The sequence below is a fragment of the Mobula birostris genome, chromosome 9 (genome assembly GCF_030028105.1).
Source record: "Mobula birostris isolate sMobBir1 chromosome 9, sMobBir1.hap1, whole genome shotgun sequence".
NCBI lineage: Eukaryota > Metazoa > Chordata > Chondrichthyes > Myliobatiformes > Myliobatidae > Mobula > Mobula birostris.
In genome coordinates this window covers 32,688,921-32,704,239 of record NC_092378.1, presented here as the reverse complement: position 1 = coordinate 32,704,239, position 15,319 = coordinate 32,688,921, and the positions used below count along the sequence as shown (strand labels likewise).

General features: G+C 41.3%; 1 protein-coding gene across 1 annotated transcript in view; it reads right to left on the bottom strand.

Annotated features, from left to right (window-relative positions):
* cacna2d4a (calcium channel, voltage-dependent, alpha 2/delta subunit 4a) overlaps positions 1-14,546 on the bottom strand; it is a 359,181-nt gene extending 344,635 nt beyond the window's left edge. Inside the window, exons 1-2 of the mRNA XM_072269300.1 lie at positions 14,457-14,546; positions 13,948-14,064 (exon numbers count right to left, since the gene is read on the bottom strand). Coding sequence (XP_072125401.1) covers positions 13,948-14,064; positions 14,457-14,546 — 207 coding nt within the window. The remainder of the gene's footprint in view (positions 1-13,947; positions 14,065-14,456) is intronic.
* Between the last annotated feature and the right edge of the window lie 773 nt (positions 14,547-15,319).

The window sequence follows — 15,319 nt, the reverse complement described above, 5'->3', positions numbered from 1 at the left end:
GAGTACATCCAAGCTATTTGATAATTTGCCAGACATTTGTCATTGGTGGAATGAAGAAAATGGGAATGGTTGAGAAGCTGGAATTGGAAGACCAAAGAGAGCTAAAGAGGCTTCATAGTAAGGATCTGGTAAGAACACTTAACCATGATGAGAAATTTGAATTAAAAATGACAAGGCATTTTTATCATAGTATTCAATTTAATGATAACCCATTTCTACATAATTAATACCATGTTTAACTCACATTTAATTATGATTCAATGCATGCCGGTGATCTGATTGCCAAGTCTGAATAACTGGAAGCATATGCAACACAACAAGGTGTCTGAGTGAATGTTCTTATAGCAGTAAGTGTAATGGGGAACATAATTATGATATGGAAAATCTAACTGTTGAAGACTATTGTTAGTTGAGCAATAGGCAAGTTGTGGTGAATGAAATGTGACAAGTGTTATGTTATGTTTGTGCACAACCATATATGAATTAAGTAAAAACACACACTGAGGAGATGGCTTTGACTGGTGTATTCACATTGCAAGGAGAGACAGAAAGAGCAATTCACATGTGTAGACATCTGTGCACCTGCAGACAACAGATCAATATGTAGTGCTAAGGCGGGGGGCGCGCAGGATTGTTCTGGAAGAAATAGACCCATACGTTACACTTCCTCCCCCTTTAGATTAAGGCAACATAAAACTGTATATGTACAAAACATTCAATTTCCATTTCATAAACCCATATTCCAAATAAACATGCTTTCGCAATAACAGTTGATAACTAACTTCACAGTTCTAAAGGTTCAGTCTTTTGTGTGGCGCTCTGTTGCTTTCAGGTGTTTTGTCTAAGGCCACATTCTCAGTTTTCGGTGTCACATTGCTGTCAGTGACATCATCACTGAGAGGTAAGTCCAGTGATTGTAATGTGTCTGTCTTGTTGGATGTAGTCGACTCACGGTGTGTTCTTCAGTTGAGCATCCAGTATCTGGTCCACATGATGTTTCCATGTCTGATCTCCAACATCCATTGTGTACGTTAGTGGTCCAGTTCTTAAGCTATCTTACCGGGTGCCTACTAATCTTCTTGGTAATCACATGCTAGGACTTCCTGTCCAATCTCGAAGCTCCTTGCTGCTTCACTTGGCAACTGGCTGAACTGTTTATTCTGTACTTCCCTCCATAGATCTGGTTTCAGGAGGTCTATGTGAGATCCCAGATTCCTGTCCATGAACAGCATTGCAGGTGTTTGATTTGTTGTTGCATGAACAGAGTTCCGATACACAAAAAGGAAGTTGTCTACCTTGTGCTGTAGAGGAACGCCCCTCTTGTCCATCGCTTTAATGGACTGCTTGAAGGTTTGGATAAACCTCTCAGCTAACCCATTCATTGCTGGGTGATGAGGAGATGACAGTGGAGATCGATGTGGAGGTGGGCTGTGCGTATTGGGGCAGTGATCTGGGCTTTGCAACGAGGCCTGTTCACCATGCAGCTGAAGACGGTGGAGTTTGAGTGGAGAATAGTTTAGCTGATGGTGGAGTGGCGGAGCAGACCCGATGGGCCGAATGGCCTACTTCTGCTCCTTTGTCTTGTGATCTCGTGATGACTTGAAATGTCTGATGCCACTTTTCTTCATGAACAATCTGAATGCCTCTGACCTGTATTGTAGTTCGTTGTCACTCACAATTTGTTCTGGTAAACTGCTTCTGGCAATGATAGTCCTCAGGGCAGAGGAGGTGGTTGATTTCATTGGTATAACCTCCAGCCACTTCAAATGAGCATCCACAGCAATCAGGAAGATGAAGCCCATGAATGGCCCAGCAAAGTCAATACATACTCTTTGCCATGGTGATGATGGCCACTCCCACCGGTTTAACGGTGCCTGTGGGAGTGCATTTTGAACTCTTTGGTATTTTGAACAGCTTTTGGCCAAGTCTGCAATCTGTTTATCAATTCCTGGCTACCACATGTAACTATGGGCGAGACTTTTTATCTTGACTGTACCCATGTGTCCTTCATGCAGATTCTCTAACACTCTAGTGCACAGTTGAGAGGGAATCACAACACAAGATCCACACATCAGTTTTCTTTGACATACTGACAGTTGGTCTTATCTTGCTGAGAACTCTGGAAACATAAGGTTACTATGAGCCGACCATCCTTGATGGTAATTTTATGAACTCTTGACGAAGTTGTTTTCCTTTGTATTTCAGAATCTGTTACTGGCAACTGGTCCACTAGTGCGGTGTGGAACACTTCTGCTGGGTTACAGTATAAAGACTTTTCTTCTTTAGTTGCCAATACTGGAAGATGTGACAAGCTGTGTTGTTTGGTACCCTTGAACTCTATAAGAGTGGGCTCCTAAATATAGTGCCCAACTTTGTAACAGTCATCACTGGAATTCCCTTCCTGGGATTGAAAATGGACGCAAGGGGCTGGTGATCTGTCACTAGCATAAACCTTTGTCCGTAGAGGTAGTGGTGGAACTTCTTTATTCCCCATACTCGACTAAGGGCCTCTTGGTCGACCTATGCATAGTTGTGTTCTGTGCTAGTCAGTGATTGGAATAGTTTGCACAGCTCTGCAACGTATTCAGAAAGGCTTTCATCTATTGACTGGTTCCTTTTGTAAAACCTAAATCTCTTAGCTATTACCAGCAGTTTAGGGCTCAAAGTGATTTTGCAAAATTGTAACAATTTCATCGAACATCTTGTTTGCTGGCTTTGCAGGGGTTACTAAGTTGTATAAGAGACTGTATGTTCTCGGGCCCATTAAGCTGAGAAGTGTAGGGGCTTTCTTTTGCTCCTCCACATTGTTCACATTACAATACAGTTCCACCCTCCCTCAATATGCGACTCCCAGCTTTCATCAGCACTATCAAATTCATTAACTTTCCCAACTGAAGTCATTGCCACATTATTTTCACTTTAAATTCAACGCGTCTTTCACTGTTGCTATGCACTGTACTCAGGCGTTTGTTAGCATCTGTGATGACTTTCTCGTGCTGTTTACCTCTCGCTGTTTTGTCCCATAACTGTCGGTGCAGTCCGTGATATTTTCTGACATTCAGGTTCATGCTCGGCGCCAATTTGTTGTGGCTGTACACAACTACATATCAATTAAATAAAAGCAAACATGCAGGAGATGGCTTTAACTAGTGCATTCACGTCACAACAAGAGAGGGTGAGAGAACAAATGTGCATGTGTCGACAACAGAGCATGCACAGACAACAGATCAATACATAGTACTAAGGGGGGGGGGGGAGGTTTATTGTTCTAAAAGGAATAGATCCGTAAATTATATATTGCTTGATACATTTGTGTGTGGCGGTGTCTTGTCAACATATTCTTTGGTTTCTGATCATATGTGTGACGTCTGGTTCTTCTGGCACCGTGATGCGGTTCTCCAGATATAATGACTGGCATTGATCTCCCTGGCCATTTCTTTCCACCACAACTTTGATTCAGTTCTTATACTCTGGTATAAATGACCTCACCCCAAAATCCATTTTCTAATCAGAATATCAGGGTCAGTGTCAAATAAAAAACAGAGTAGCCACTTTTGGACCTGTGTTATTACTCCTGGATATAGTCCTTGCTAAGCTGGGCAATGACTTCCAGCAGCATTTGGAGCCACTACTCTCTTGTCTTTTAAAAGAACGCAGACATGATGTTGATGAATTTCAGCTGATTCTTGGGATTCCTGAAATTATTCACAGTTGGAGTTCATAAGTGGAGAAAAGAATGCAATTGGAGCTTTTGGATCTTTGCACAAAGTGCACACTTGAAAATCCTATGTCAATGGCACTAAAACAAAACAGGGTAACTTGTGCAGCATTTCTGTAGGTGATGTTAAATCTTAAAGCTTAAGATGCAATAATTATCATTTTATAAACATATGCCAAGCACCCAGGTTCCATTCTGGTCTCTCTGTAGCCCTCTGGGTTTCCACCAGATGCCCTGATTTGCTCCTCCATCCCAAAGACATGCTGGTTGGTAAGTTGATTAGCCACGGTATGTAGGTGAGTGGAGACTTGATGAGAATGTAGTGAGAATTTAAAAATGGGGTTAACGTAGAATTAGTGTCTATGAGTGGATGAAGGTTGATGCAAACTTGGTGGGCTAAAGGGTTTGGTTTCTCTACTGTTTCTTTCTACAACTCTAATATAAATGTTGCTAGTGAAGGATGTGCCATCTGCCAAAAAACATGAAACCTCTGTGTTTACAGTGGGCACAATGCAGAAGCTAACTCTCAAAATGAAAACTATAAAGCTAGGAATGCATAATTGGAAGAAGGAGATAATCGGGAGGAAGGGATTTGAAATTGAGAGCAAGGAATATTAAATTTAACATAAGATTCAAAAAACTTTATTGTCATTCTAACCATACATCAGCTCTGCAGGGCAGAATGAGACAACGTTTCTCAGGGGCAGTGCAATCATAACATAACAAATGCAACACTACATAATAAACATAACAAAAAATAGTAAAACACAATAGCCACATGTCAGTTAAAATCAGTTATAAGTGTCCAGTGCAAGTTAAAAGTGTCCAAAGCAGAGTCAGGTGGAGCAGCTATTTAGCAGTCTGACTGCCTGTGGGAGAAAGCTGTTCAGTAGCCTTGTGGTTTTAGTTTTGATGCTCCTGTAATGTTTGCCTGATGGCAGAAGAAGAACCAGTTCATGGAGAGGGTGTGAGGGGTCTTTAATGATGTACTGTGTCTTCTGGAGGCATCGACTCTGAAAGAGATCTTGGACAGAAGGTAGGGAGACCCCAATAACCTTCTCTGCTCCGCTAACCACCCTCTGCAAGGCTTTTTTGTCGACAGCACTGCAGCTGGAGTACCAGGTTGTGATGCAAAAGGTCAGCACACTCTCAACCACGCCTCTGTAGAATGTAGTTAAGATGTTAGTGGGGAGTGATGCTTGTTTAAGCTTTCTCAGAAAGTGCAATCTCTGCTGGGCCTGTTTCACAATCCCAGTGGTGTTCCTGGACCAGGTGAGATTGTCCGAGATCTGCACCCCAAGGAACTTGATGTTTTCCACTCTCTCCACTGTGGAGCCGCTGATGCTGAGGGGTGTGTGCTCAGGCTGAGACTGTCTGAAATCGACGATCATCTCCTTGGTTTTGGTGACATTAAGCATCAAGTTGTTATCCCTGCACCAGCTCTCTAGGTGTTTGACCTCCTTCCTATACATAGTTTCATCATTTTTGCTGATGAGCCCCACCACTGTGGTATCATCTGCAAATTTAATGATCAGGTTCTCCTTGAATCTGGCTGCACAGTCATGTGTTAGCAGTATAAACAGCAATGGGCTAAGCACACAGCCTTGTGGGGATCCAGTGCTCAGTGTGATGAAGTCAGAGATGTTCCTGCCAACACGGACTGACTGTGGTCTCTCTGTCAAGAAATCCAGAATCCAGCGACATATGGCAGTGCTAAGGCCAAGCAGCGACAGTTTCTCCATTAGTCTCTGCGGGATGATGGTATTGAACGCTGAACTGAAATCAATGTACAGGATGTACAATGTACATAATTGAAGATAGTGAGAACAAATGTAATAATAAAGGAAGGCACATTGAGGAGATCAGAAGGCAGCAGAGAATGTTGTGTTGTCTGCTGAACCAAATCCATAAGTGCATTAAACAAGCATGTCACATGTCAATCAGATTTACCAACACATCCATCTCTTTTCCTTTCTTACTGAAGAATTGAATTTACAAAGTAACAAGGAGATCACTGAAAGATGCTTCACTGAAAGCTTATCCTTGGTCACCAAAAATGATTTTATCTATCTGAAAATGACTTGATGAAAATTAAGACTGGAGGAAATATGGCTGTGCTACACAATACAATTAAAATCGTCATTTTTTGCCTAAATCCTTGAAATTTGCTGACTTTTGCTACATCTACTCCCAAGTTTCCAGGAGACAGTATTAATATTAACCATTAAATAATTAAGGAGCCCACTGCTAATCAGAGTTTAACAACCTGCACCCTTACACACAGTAGCAAATCAAGTGTATCGGGATGTCATTTAAGGTAAGGGGAGTCACTGATACTTGCCAAACTGCCAAATCCAGTTCACAGTAGATGTCATTTCCCTGGCCCTACACTCATCTCTGGATCATCTGGATATTAAAGACGCCAGCATTGGACTATTGTTTATTAACACAGCTACACCATCAGTACCATAATTCCAAGCTCTTGGACCTGTGACTTAAAATCCTTCCCTTTGCAATTGGATCCTTGACTTCTTAATGAATAGATTGCATTCAGTTAGGATAGACAGCAACATCTCCACCACAATTATCCTCAACACTGGTGCCCCATAAGGCTATGCCTTCAACCTCTTACTCTAACTCTCTATACACTCACGACTGCATGGACAGATTCTACTCCAATTCCATTTACAAGCTTGCAGATGACACCACTATAGAAGGCCAATTCTCAAGTATCAATGAGTCAGAGTACAGGAGGGAGATTAGTGCAAATCATGACAATAAACTTTCCCTCAAATAAGCAAATCAGAAGAGCTCATTATAGACTTCAGGTAGGGTTGGGGGTAGCAGGTCAGGGAACAAGCTTTTGTTTAGGTCCAATGACACAGATGCTACAGCGAAGAATGCACACCAGGGTCTTTATTTCCTCAGAAATTCAGTCTGACCTCTTTTACCCTCACCAATTTTTAGTGAAGCACCACAGAATGCATCCTAACACACACAGAATGCTGGAGGAGCTCAGCAGACCAGGCAGTATCTATGGAGCAGAATAAACAGTTGTTGTTTCAGGCTGAGACCCTTCATCAAGACTGGATAAAAAGAGATGAGAACTGGGGGGAAGAGATAGAGTAAGAGTAATAGTGGGTGGAAGGGAGGAAGAAGTATAAGGTAGTAGATGATAGGTGAAATCAGGGGAGGAGGAGAGATGAAGTAAAGAGCTGGGAGGTCAACTGGTGAAAGAGATAAAGGGCTGGAGAAGGGAAAACCTGACAGGAGAGGACAGAAGGCCATGGAAGAAAGAGAAGTTGGAAGATCGATTTTTTGAACTTCCGGTAATTGCTCCTCCCCACCACTCAATTTCTCCATTCCCCATTCCCATTTCCCTCTTTCACCTCATCTCCTTACCCACCCTCTGGTGCTCCTCCCCCTTTCTTTCTTCTATGACTTTCTGTACTCACCTATCAGAAAATCTGCAGATTTTCTCTTGTTTGTGACAGAAAGCATCCTATCTAGATGCATCGCAACTTGGGATGACAACTGCTCTGCCTAAAACTGCAAAAAAAACTGCAGAGAATTGTAGACAGAGCTCAGCACATCACAGAAACCAGCCTCCTCTCCACAGACTCTGTCTACACTTCTCACTGGCTCAGTAAAACAGCCAGTATAATCAAAAACCGACCCACCATAGATATACTCCCTACCCCCCTGCCCCCACCACTGGGCTAAATATACAAAATCCTGAAAACGTACCACCAGGCTCCAGGGACAGCTACTATTCCAATTTTATAAGACTATTGAATGATTTCCTAATATGATAAAATGGACTCTCAATCCTCACAAACAAGAGAGACCTCCTCCCTCACTACCACCTGCCCCTACACCTCCTCCCTCACTACCATTCAGGGCCCCAAACAGTACTTCCAGGTGAGGCGACACCACCTGTGAGTCTGTGGGGCTCATCTCCTGTATCCGGTGCTCCCAGTGTTGCCTCCTGTATACTGGTGAGACCCAACATAGATTGGGAGACCGCTTCACAGAGCACCTACATTCTGTCCACCAGAAAAAGCGGGCTCTCCCAGTGACCACCCTTTTCAATTCCACTTTCTATTCCCATTCCGACATGTCAGTCCATGGCCTCCTCTATTGCTGCGATGAGGCCACACTCAGGTTGGAGGACAACACCTTATATTCCACCTGGGTAGCCTCCAACCTGATGGCATGAACATTGATTTCTTGAACTCTCCACCACCGCCCCCCCCGACCTTCACCATTCCCCTTTCCCATTTCCCTCTATCACCTTATCTCCTTACCTGCCCATTACCTCTCTATGGTGCTCCCCTCTCTTCCCATCCTTCCATGATCTTCTGTCCTCTCCTATCAGATTCCTCCTTCTGCAGCCCTTTATCTCTTTCACCAATCAACCTCCAAGCTCTTCACTTCACCCCTCCCCCTCTCCTGGTTTCACTTATAAGGCCATAAGACACAGGAGTAGAATTAGGCTATTCAGTCCATTGAGTCTGCTCTGCCATTCCATCATGGTTGATCCCGGATCCCACTCAACTACATATGCCTGCCCTCTCACTATGTCCCTTGATGCCCTGGTCAATCAGGAAACTATCAACTTCCGCCTTAAATATACCCATGGATTTGGCCTCCACCACATTCTGTGGTACAGCATTCCACAGATTCATTACTCTCTGGCTAAAAAAATTCCTCCTTACCTCTGTTCTAAAAGGCCGCCCTGAATTTTGAGGCTGTGCCCTCTAGTTCTGGATATCCACACCATAGGAAGCAACCTCAACGCATCCATCTTATCTAGTCCTTTCAACATTCAGGAGGTTTCAGTAAGATCCCCAGCCCCCCAACATTCTTCTAAATTCCAGTGAGTACAGGCCCAAAGCCTGTCAAATTCTCCTCATATGTTAACCCCTTAATTCCCAGAAACATCCTCGTGAACCTCCTCTGGACTCTACTATCTCTATCACCTACTACCTTATATTTCTTCCTTCCTTCTCCAGTCTTCTTACTCTGACTTTTCATCTTTTTTTCTCCAATCCTGTTGAAGGGTTTCGGCCTGACACATCGACTGTTTACTCTTTTCCATAGATGCCTCCTGGTCTGCAGAGTTCCTTCAGCATTGTGTGCGCGTTATCTCAACTTCACAATCTATCTTGTTATGATCTTGTACCTTATTATCTGCCTACACTGCACTTTCTCTGTAATTGTAAGATTTAATTCTGTATTCTGTTATTGTTGCTCCTTGTACTTTCTCAATACACGGTTATATTGAAATGATCTACATAAATGACATGCAAATCAATGTTTTTCATCTTGGTACATGTGACAATAATAAACAGATTTACCAATTTACAAATTTATTTAAGGCCTCTGTTTGGGTTTCAGTCCTTCCTGTAAAAGCTGTTGATCTTGTATGCAATTACTTTTTTCTTAGTAAGTTCATCCCTTTTATTTTCAATAATAATCACTTAAAGACTGCCTACTTATGTTCCATTGCATACACTAAATTTTACAGTAAGCAAAATTAAATGACATTAATCAAGTGACCTTACCTCAGACTCATACAAGAACCCTATGCATGATAATCAAAGGTACATTGAATCACCCTTGATCAAAGAGAGCACAATTTCAGTGATTTACAAAGTGAATTTGATTTTATCATTTTAGTAGTGGAATAGAATGATAATTGGAAATTCATTTTTAAGGTTGATTTAAAATGTAAGTTCGTTTTCACTTACCATTTTTTAAAAATTGAAGTCCTGGAATTACATTATTTGCAGGGTATCAGAAACTGAGACACTGTTCAATAATTTTGATCTAGGTCATAACTGAAGATTTTATAATACAAGATTTTCAGATTTGCAAAAACTGGATGGTTGATACTACTATTGTATTATTAGTACGAATTCTTTCACATTCTGGGTTAGTTTTAAAATTGAAAAGTAAAAAATAAAATAATAGTTTAGGGCAAGCTTTCTCTCCTAAAATCAGCAGGGTATTGGTTAAATTAATACCATTAAATTTTAAGCAAAGTGAATACTATCAATTATTGTGCAGAATCCACGAAAGGCATGAAGCAGCAAAACTGACTGGATGAATAACACTTACCAAATTTGCAGAAATCAAATTATCCACTAACAATTATTTATTAATTATAAGATCATAATTACTGATTCTTAAACTTAAATGTTGAGACTTAAAGGGACCACTGTTAGCCTTTCAGAAAACTGGATGGGGAACTTAAAATTTGCCTTTGATATTCACACTCATCATTATTTCACAATGAAAATACTATTCCAAGGTCAGAGAGGCATGACTAACTGCAGATGCTGCCATCAGTAGCAGGAGAAAAATCTCCTGGGGGAATTCAATGGGTCAAGCATTGCCTCTGGAGATAAAGGGCAGTTGGCATTTCAAGTTGAGGCACTCTAGATATCATAACAAGGTCACTTTTCCAATCTAAAATCAAGTAAAAATGGCAGTATTTTAGAATATTTTGGTCTTTCATTTCTTATCAATTATTGCTTCAATCCATTGCTAACATTAAATAATTTTATTGTACCATTTTAAAAGCTATTAGAATTAAAACAGTAATTTAATCTAATGTAGTGAAAATAGTGAGTAAAGACATATTCACAGCACACTGTTAAAACACTTTAAAATGACTGAAATCTATTTATTGTCAATTATTTTGAAACTTTTTTTGCATGGTCACATTTCAACAAATCAATAAAAATAAAATTAAAGACCATTTGATCGTAGACTTTGTAATGTTGATGGCTTCTGGAATCCTAGCTCTTCCCTAAATAGAAATTAGGCTTCGATATCCAGATCAACCATTGTGGTAAAATATATCCAATTTATTCTACAGAATGTTAGACTAGAATATAGAAACCATAGAAACTACAGCACAGAAACAGGCCTTTTCGCCCTTCTTGGCTGTGCCGAACCATTTTCTGCCTAGTCCCACTGACCTGCACACGGACCATATCCCTCCATACACCTCCCATCCATGTATCTGTCCAATTTATTCTTAAATGTTAAAAAAGAACCCACATTTACCACCTCGTCTGGCAGCTCATTCCATACTCCCACCACTCTCTGTGTGAAGAAGCCCCCCCTAATGTTCCCTTTAATTTTTCCCCCCTCACCCTTAACCCATGTCCTTTGGTTTTCTTCTCCCCTTGCCTCAGTGGAAAAAGCCTGCTTGCATTCACTCTATCTATACCTATCATAATTTTATATACCTCTATCAAATCTCCCCTCATTCTTCTACGCTCCAGGGAATAAAGTCCTAACCTATTCAACCTTTCTCTGTAACTGAGTTTCTCAAGTCCCGGCAACATCCTTGTAAACCTTCTCTACACTCTTTCAACCTTATTTATATCCTTCCTGTAATTTGGTGACCAAAACTGAACACAATACTCCAGATTCGGCTTCACCAATGCCTTATACAACCTCATCATAACATTCCAGCTCTTATACACAATACTTTGATTAATAAAGGCCAATGTACCAAAAGCTCTCTTTACGACCCTATCTACCTGTGACGCTACTTTTAGGGAATATTGTATCTGTATTCCCAGATCCCTCTGTTCCACTGCACTCCTCAGTGCCTTACCATTAACCCTGTATTTTCTACCTTGGTTTGTCCTTCCAACGTGCAATACCTCAACACTTGTCTGTATTAAACTCCATCTGCCATTTTTCAGCCCACTTTTCCAGCTGGCCCAAGTCCCTCTGCAGGCTCTGAAAACCTTCCTTACTGTCTACTACACCTCCAATCTTTGTATCATCGGCAAATTTGATGATCCAATTTACCACATTATCATCCAGATCATTGATATAGACGACAAATAACAATGGACCCAGCACTGATCCCTGTGGCACACCACTAGTCACAGGCCTCCACTCGGAGAAGCAATTCTCTACTACCACTCTTTGGCTTCTTCCATTGAGCCAATGTCTAATCCAATTTACCACCTCTCCATGTATACCTAGCGACTGAATTTTCCTAACTAACCTCCCATGCGGGACCTTGTCAAAGGCCTTACTGAAGTCCATGTAGACAATATCCACTGCTTTCCCTTCATCCACTTTCCTGGTAACCTCCTCGAAAAACTCCAATAGATTGGTCAAACATGACCTACCACGCACAAAGCCATGTTGACTCTCCCTAATAAGTCCCTATCTATCCAAATGCTTGTAGATTCTATCTCTTAGTACTTCCTCCAATAACTTACCTACTACCGACGTTAAACTTACTGGCCTATAATTTCCCGGATTACTTTTCGATCCTTTTTTAAACAACAGAACAACATGAGCCACTCTCCAATCCTCTGGCACCTCACCTATAGACAGCGACATTTTAAATATTTCTGCCAGGGCCCCTGCAATTTCGACACTAGTCTCCTTCAAGGTCGAAGGGAACACCCTGTCAGATCCTGGGGATTTATCCACTTTAATTTTCCTCAAGACAGCAAGGACCTCCTCCTTTTCGATCTGTACAGTTTCCATGATCTCACTACTTGTTTCCCTTAATTCCATAGACTTCACGCCAGTTTTCTTAGTAAATACAGACGCAAAAAACCTATTTAAGATCTCCCCCATTTCCTTTGGTTCTGCACTTAGCCGACCACTCTGATCTTCAAGAGGACCAATTTTATCCCTTACAATCCTTTTGCTCTTAATATACCTGTAAAAGCTCTTTGGATTGTCCTTCACTTCGACTGCCAAGGCAACCTCATGTCTTCTTTTAGCCCTCCTGATTTCTTTCTTAAGTATTTTCTTGCACTTCTTATACTCCTCAAGCACCTTATTTACTCCCTGCTTCCTATACATGTCATACAACTCCCTCTTCTTCTTTATCAGAGTTGCAATATCCCTTGAGAACCAAGGTTCCTTATTCCTATTCACTTTGCCTTTAATCCTGACAGGAACATACAAATTCTGCACTCTCAAAATTTCTCCTTTGAAGGCTTCCCACCTACCGATCACATCCTTGCCAGAGAACAACCTGTCCCAATCCACGCTTTTTAGATCCTTTCTCATTTCTTCAAATTTGGCCTTCTTCCAGTTAAGAACCTCAACCCTAGGACCAGATCTATCCTTGTCCATGATCAAGTTGAAACTAATGGTGTTATGATTACTGGAACCAAAGTGCTCCCCTACACAGACTTCTGTCACTTGTCCTAACTCGTTTCCTAACAGGAGATCCAATATTGCATCCCCTCTAGTTGGTCCCTCTATATATTGATTTAGAAAACTTTCCTCAACACATTTTACAAACTCTAAACCATCTAGACCCCTAACAGTATGGGAGTCCCAATCAATATATGGAAAATTAAAATCCCCTACCACCACAACTTTATGTTTCCTGCAGTTTCCTGCTATCTCTCTGCAGATTTGCTCTTCCAATTCTCGTTGACAACTGGGTGGTCTGTAATACAATCCCACTAATGTGGCCATACCTTTCCTCTTTCTCAGCTTCACCCATAAGGACTCAGTAGACAAGCCCTCTAATCTGTCCTGCCTGAGCACTGCTGTAATATTTTCCCTAACAAGCAATGCTACTCCCCCACCTTTCATTCCTCTGCCTCGATCACATCTGAAACATCGGAACCCTGGAATATTAAGCTGCCAGTCCTGCCCCTCCTGTAGCCAAGTTTCACTAATTGCTATAACATCATAATTCCACGTGTCAATCCACACCCTCAACTCATCCGCCTTCCCCGCAATACTCCTAGCATTGAAATATATACACCTCAGAAGATTTTTACCACCACTCACAACCTTTCCATTAGCGGATTTGCTTGAACTTTTAACATAATTTATTTTCATCCCAGCCACACTGTCAGCTCTGGCACTCTGGTTCCCATCCCCCTGCAAATCCAGTTTAAAGCCTCCCCAATAGCACTAACAAACCTCCCTGAAAGGATATTGGTCCCCCTGTAGTTCAAGTGTAACCCGTCTCTCTTGTACAGGTCCCACCTGCCCCAGAAGAGGTCCCAATTATCCTGAAATCTGAAACCCTGCCCCCTACACCAGTTCCTCAGCCAATATCTGCTTGTATCCTAGATGGAAGGACAACTACTTAATTTGGGTACACCATTAATTTAGGAGCCTGCTGGTAAATTGCTTGGTTTCCAAAATTAAACTAAATTGTGCAACATTTGAAAGACACAACGTGATGGGTACAGAAAAATAAATTGTACCTTTACTGCCTCAACTTTCCTTCCTAACATTTCTTTCATCTCCTTTCCAAATTGTGTTACCAGTTCCACACCATCCACTTCTTCAATTCTTATAAAGTTTTCTGTATCATTGTATTTCTACAAGGAAAAAAACAGGATAGGTTGAAATGAACTGCTGCGAACAAAGAACAGTGATCATCAACATGTCCTAAGCATTTATTTATCACATGGAGCCTATGAAATACAAAACATTCAACACTTGAAAGTGGAATAAACATTAAGTTGATTAAAATGCTATATTTTCCATTTGTTGTTAGATCTTTTGTGTGGGTACTCATAGCCAATTAAAGGAAACACTTTTGAAACTGTTTTTACTGTAGAGAGCAGTAAAACAAAACTGACAATATGTCAAATTGGCTGGAGTAGATAAACAAGGCTAAACAAAAATCGGGATTATGGAGCTGCACTTCCTCTCAGTAACTATTAAGAATCTGGCCATTAAGTGCAAGGTGCTCTCAGTGCTGCTGTACTTGGTGCAGGTGTGGTCCATACGCCAATTCTTCATTGTGACAGTCACCCGAGCCATCTTCCATTTCACCTGGGGATCGAAGGTGGAGCATATCCTAGTGGTCACCACTGCCACATTTCCAGATGTCAGGGGAAAGGAATATCCAACCCAGTTTTTGTCTTGATGATCACTCACAATTGCATGTGACTGTAAAGTAAATCTTACTGCAAATGGTCCTGAAGTATTGTGTGCAGTTTTAGTGACCTTACTGTAAAAAATAACAAAGTTATGGGAGGAATGCTGTAAAGGCTCACCAAACAGAATTAACTGCTTTATTGTATCCAGTGATGTCAAGCCATGCATTGTTTAACATCAAGAGAAATCTCTAGTTAAGTATAATATTCACCATTGCAGTGATACCTTTTATATTCATAACTTAGTAATGTTTATCCTGTATTCTGCTGCTAAAAATCATCTTGCTGTGAACTAAGGGATGCTTTTATTGTGGTGGGTATCTCCTTATAAAATTATCAACATCATAGAGAAGGTATTAGCAATTAAAATGTAACTTAATTAAATTCTGAACAGTTTTTTTTGTGCAAGTCAGAGTCGTAGAGGCATAGAGAAGTACAGCTCAGAAACAGGGCCTTCGGCATATCTAATCCATGTCGAAACCGTATAAATTGTCCACTCCCATCGACCTGCACCGGCACCACAGCCCTCCATATCCTGCGTATCCACGTAGCTATGCAAACTTCTCTTAAACGTTGAAATCGAGCTTGCATGCACTAATTGTGCTGGCAACTCATTCCGCTCCTTTCATGTTCCCCTTAAACTTCTCACCTTTCACCCTTAACCCATGATCTCCGGCTGTAGTCCCACACA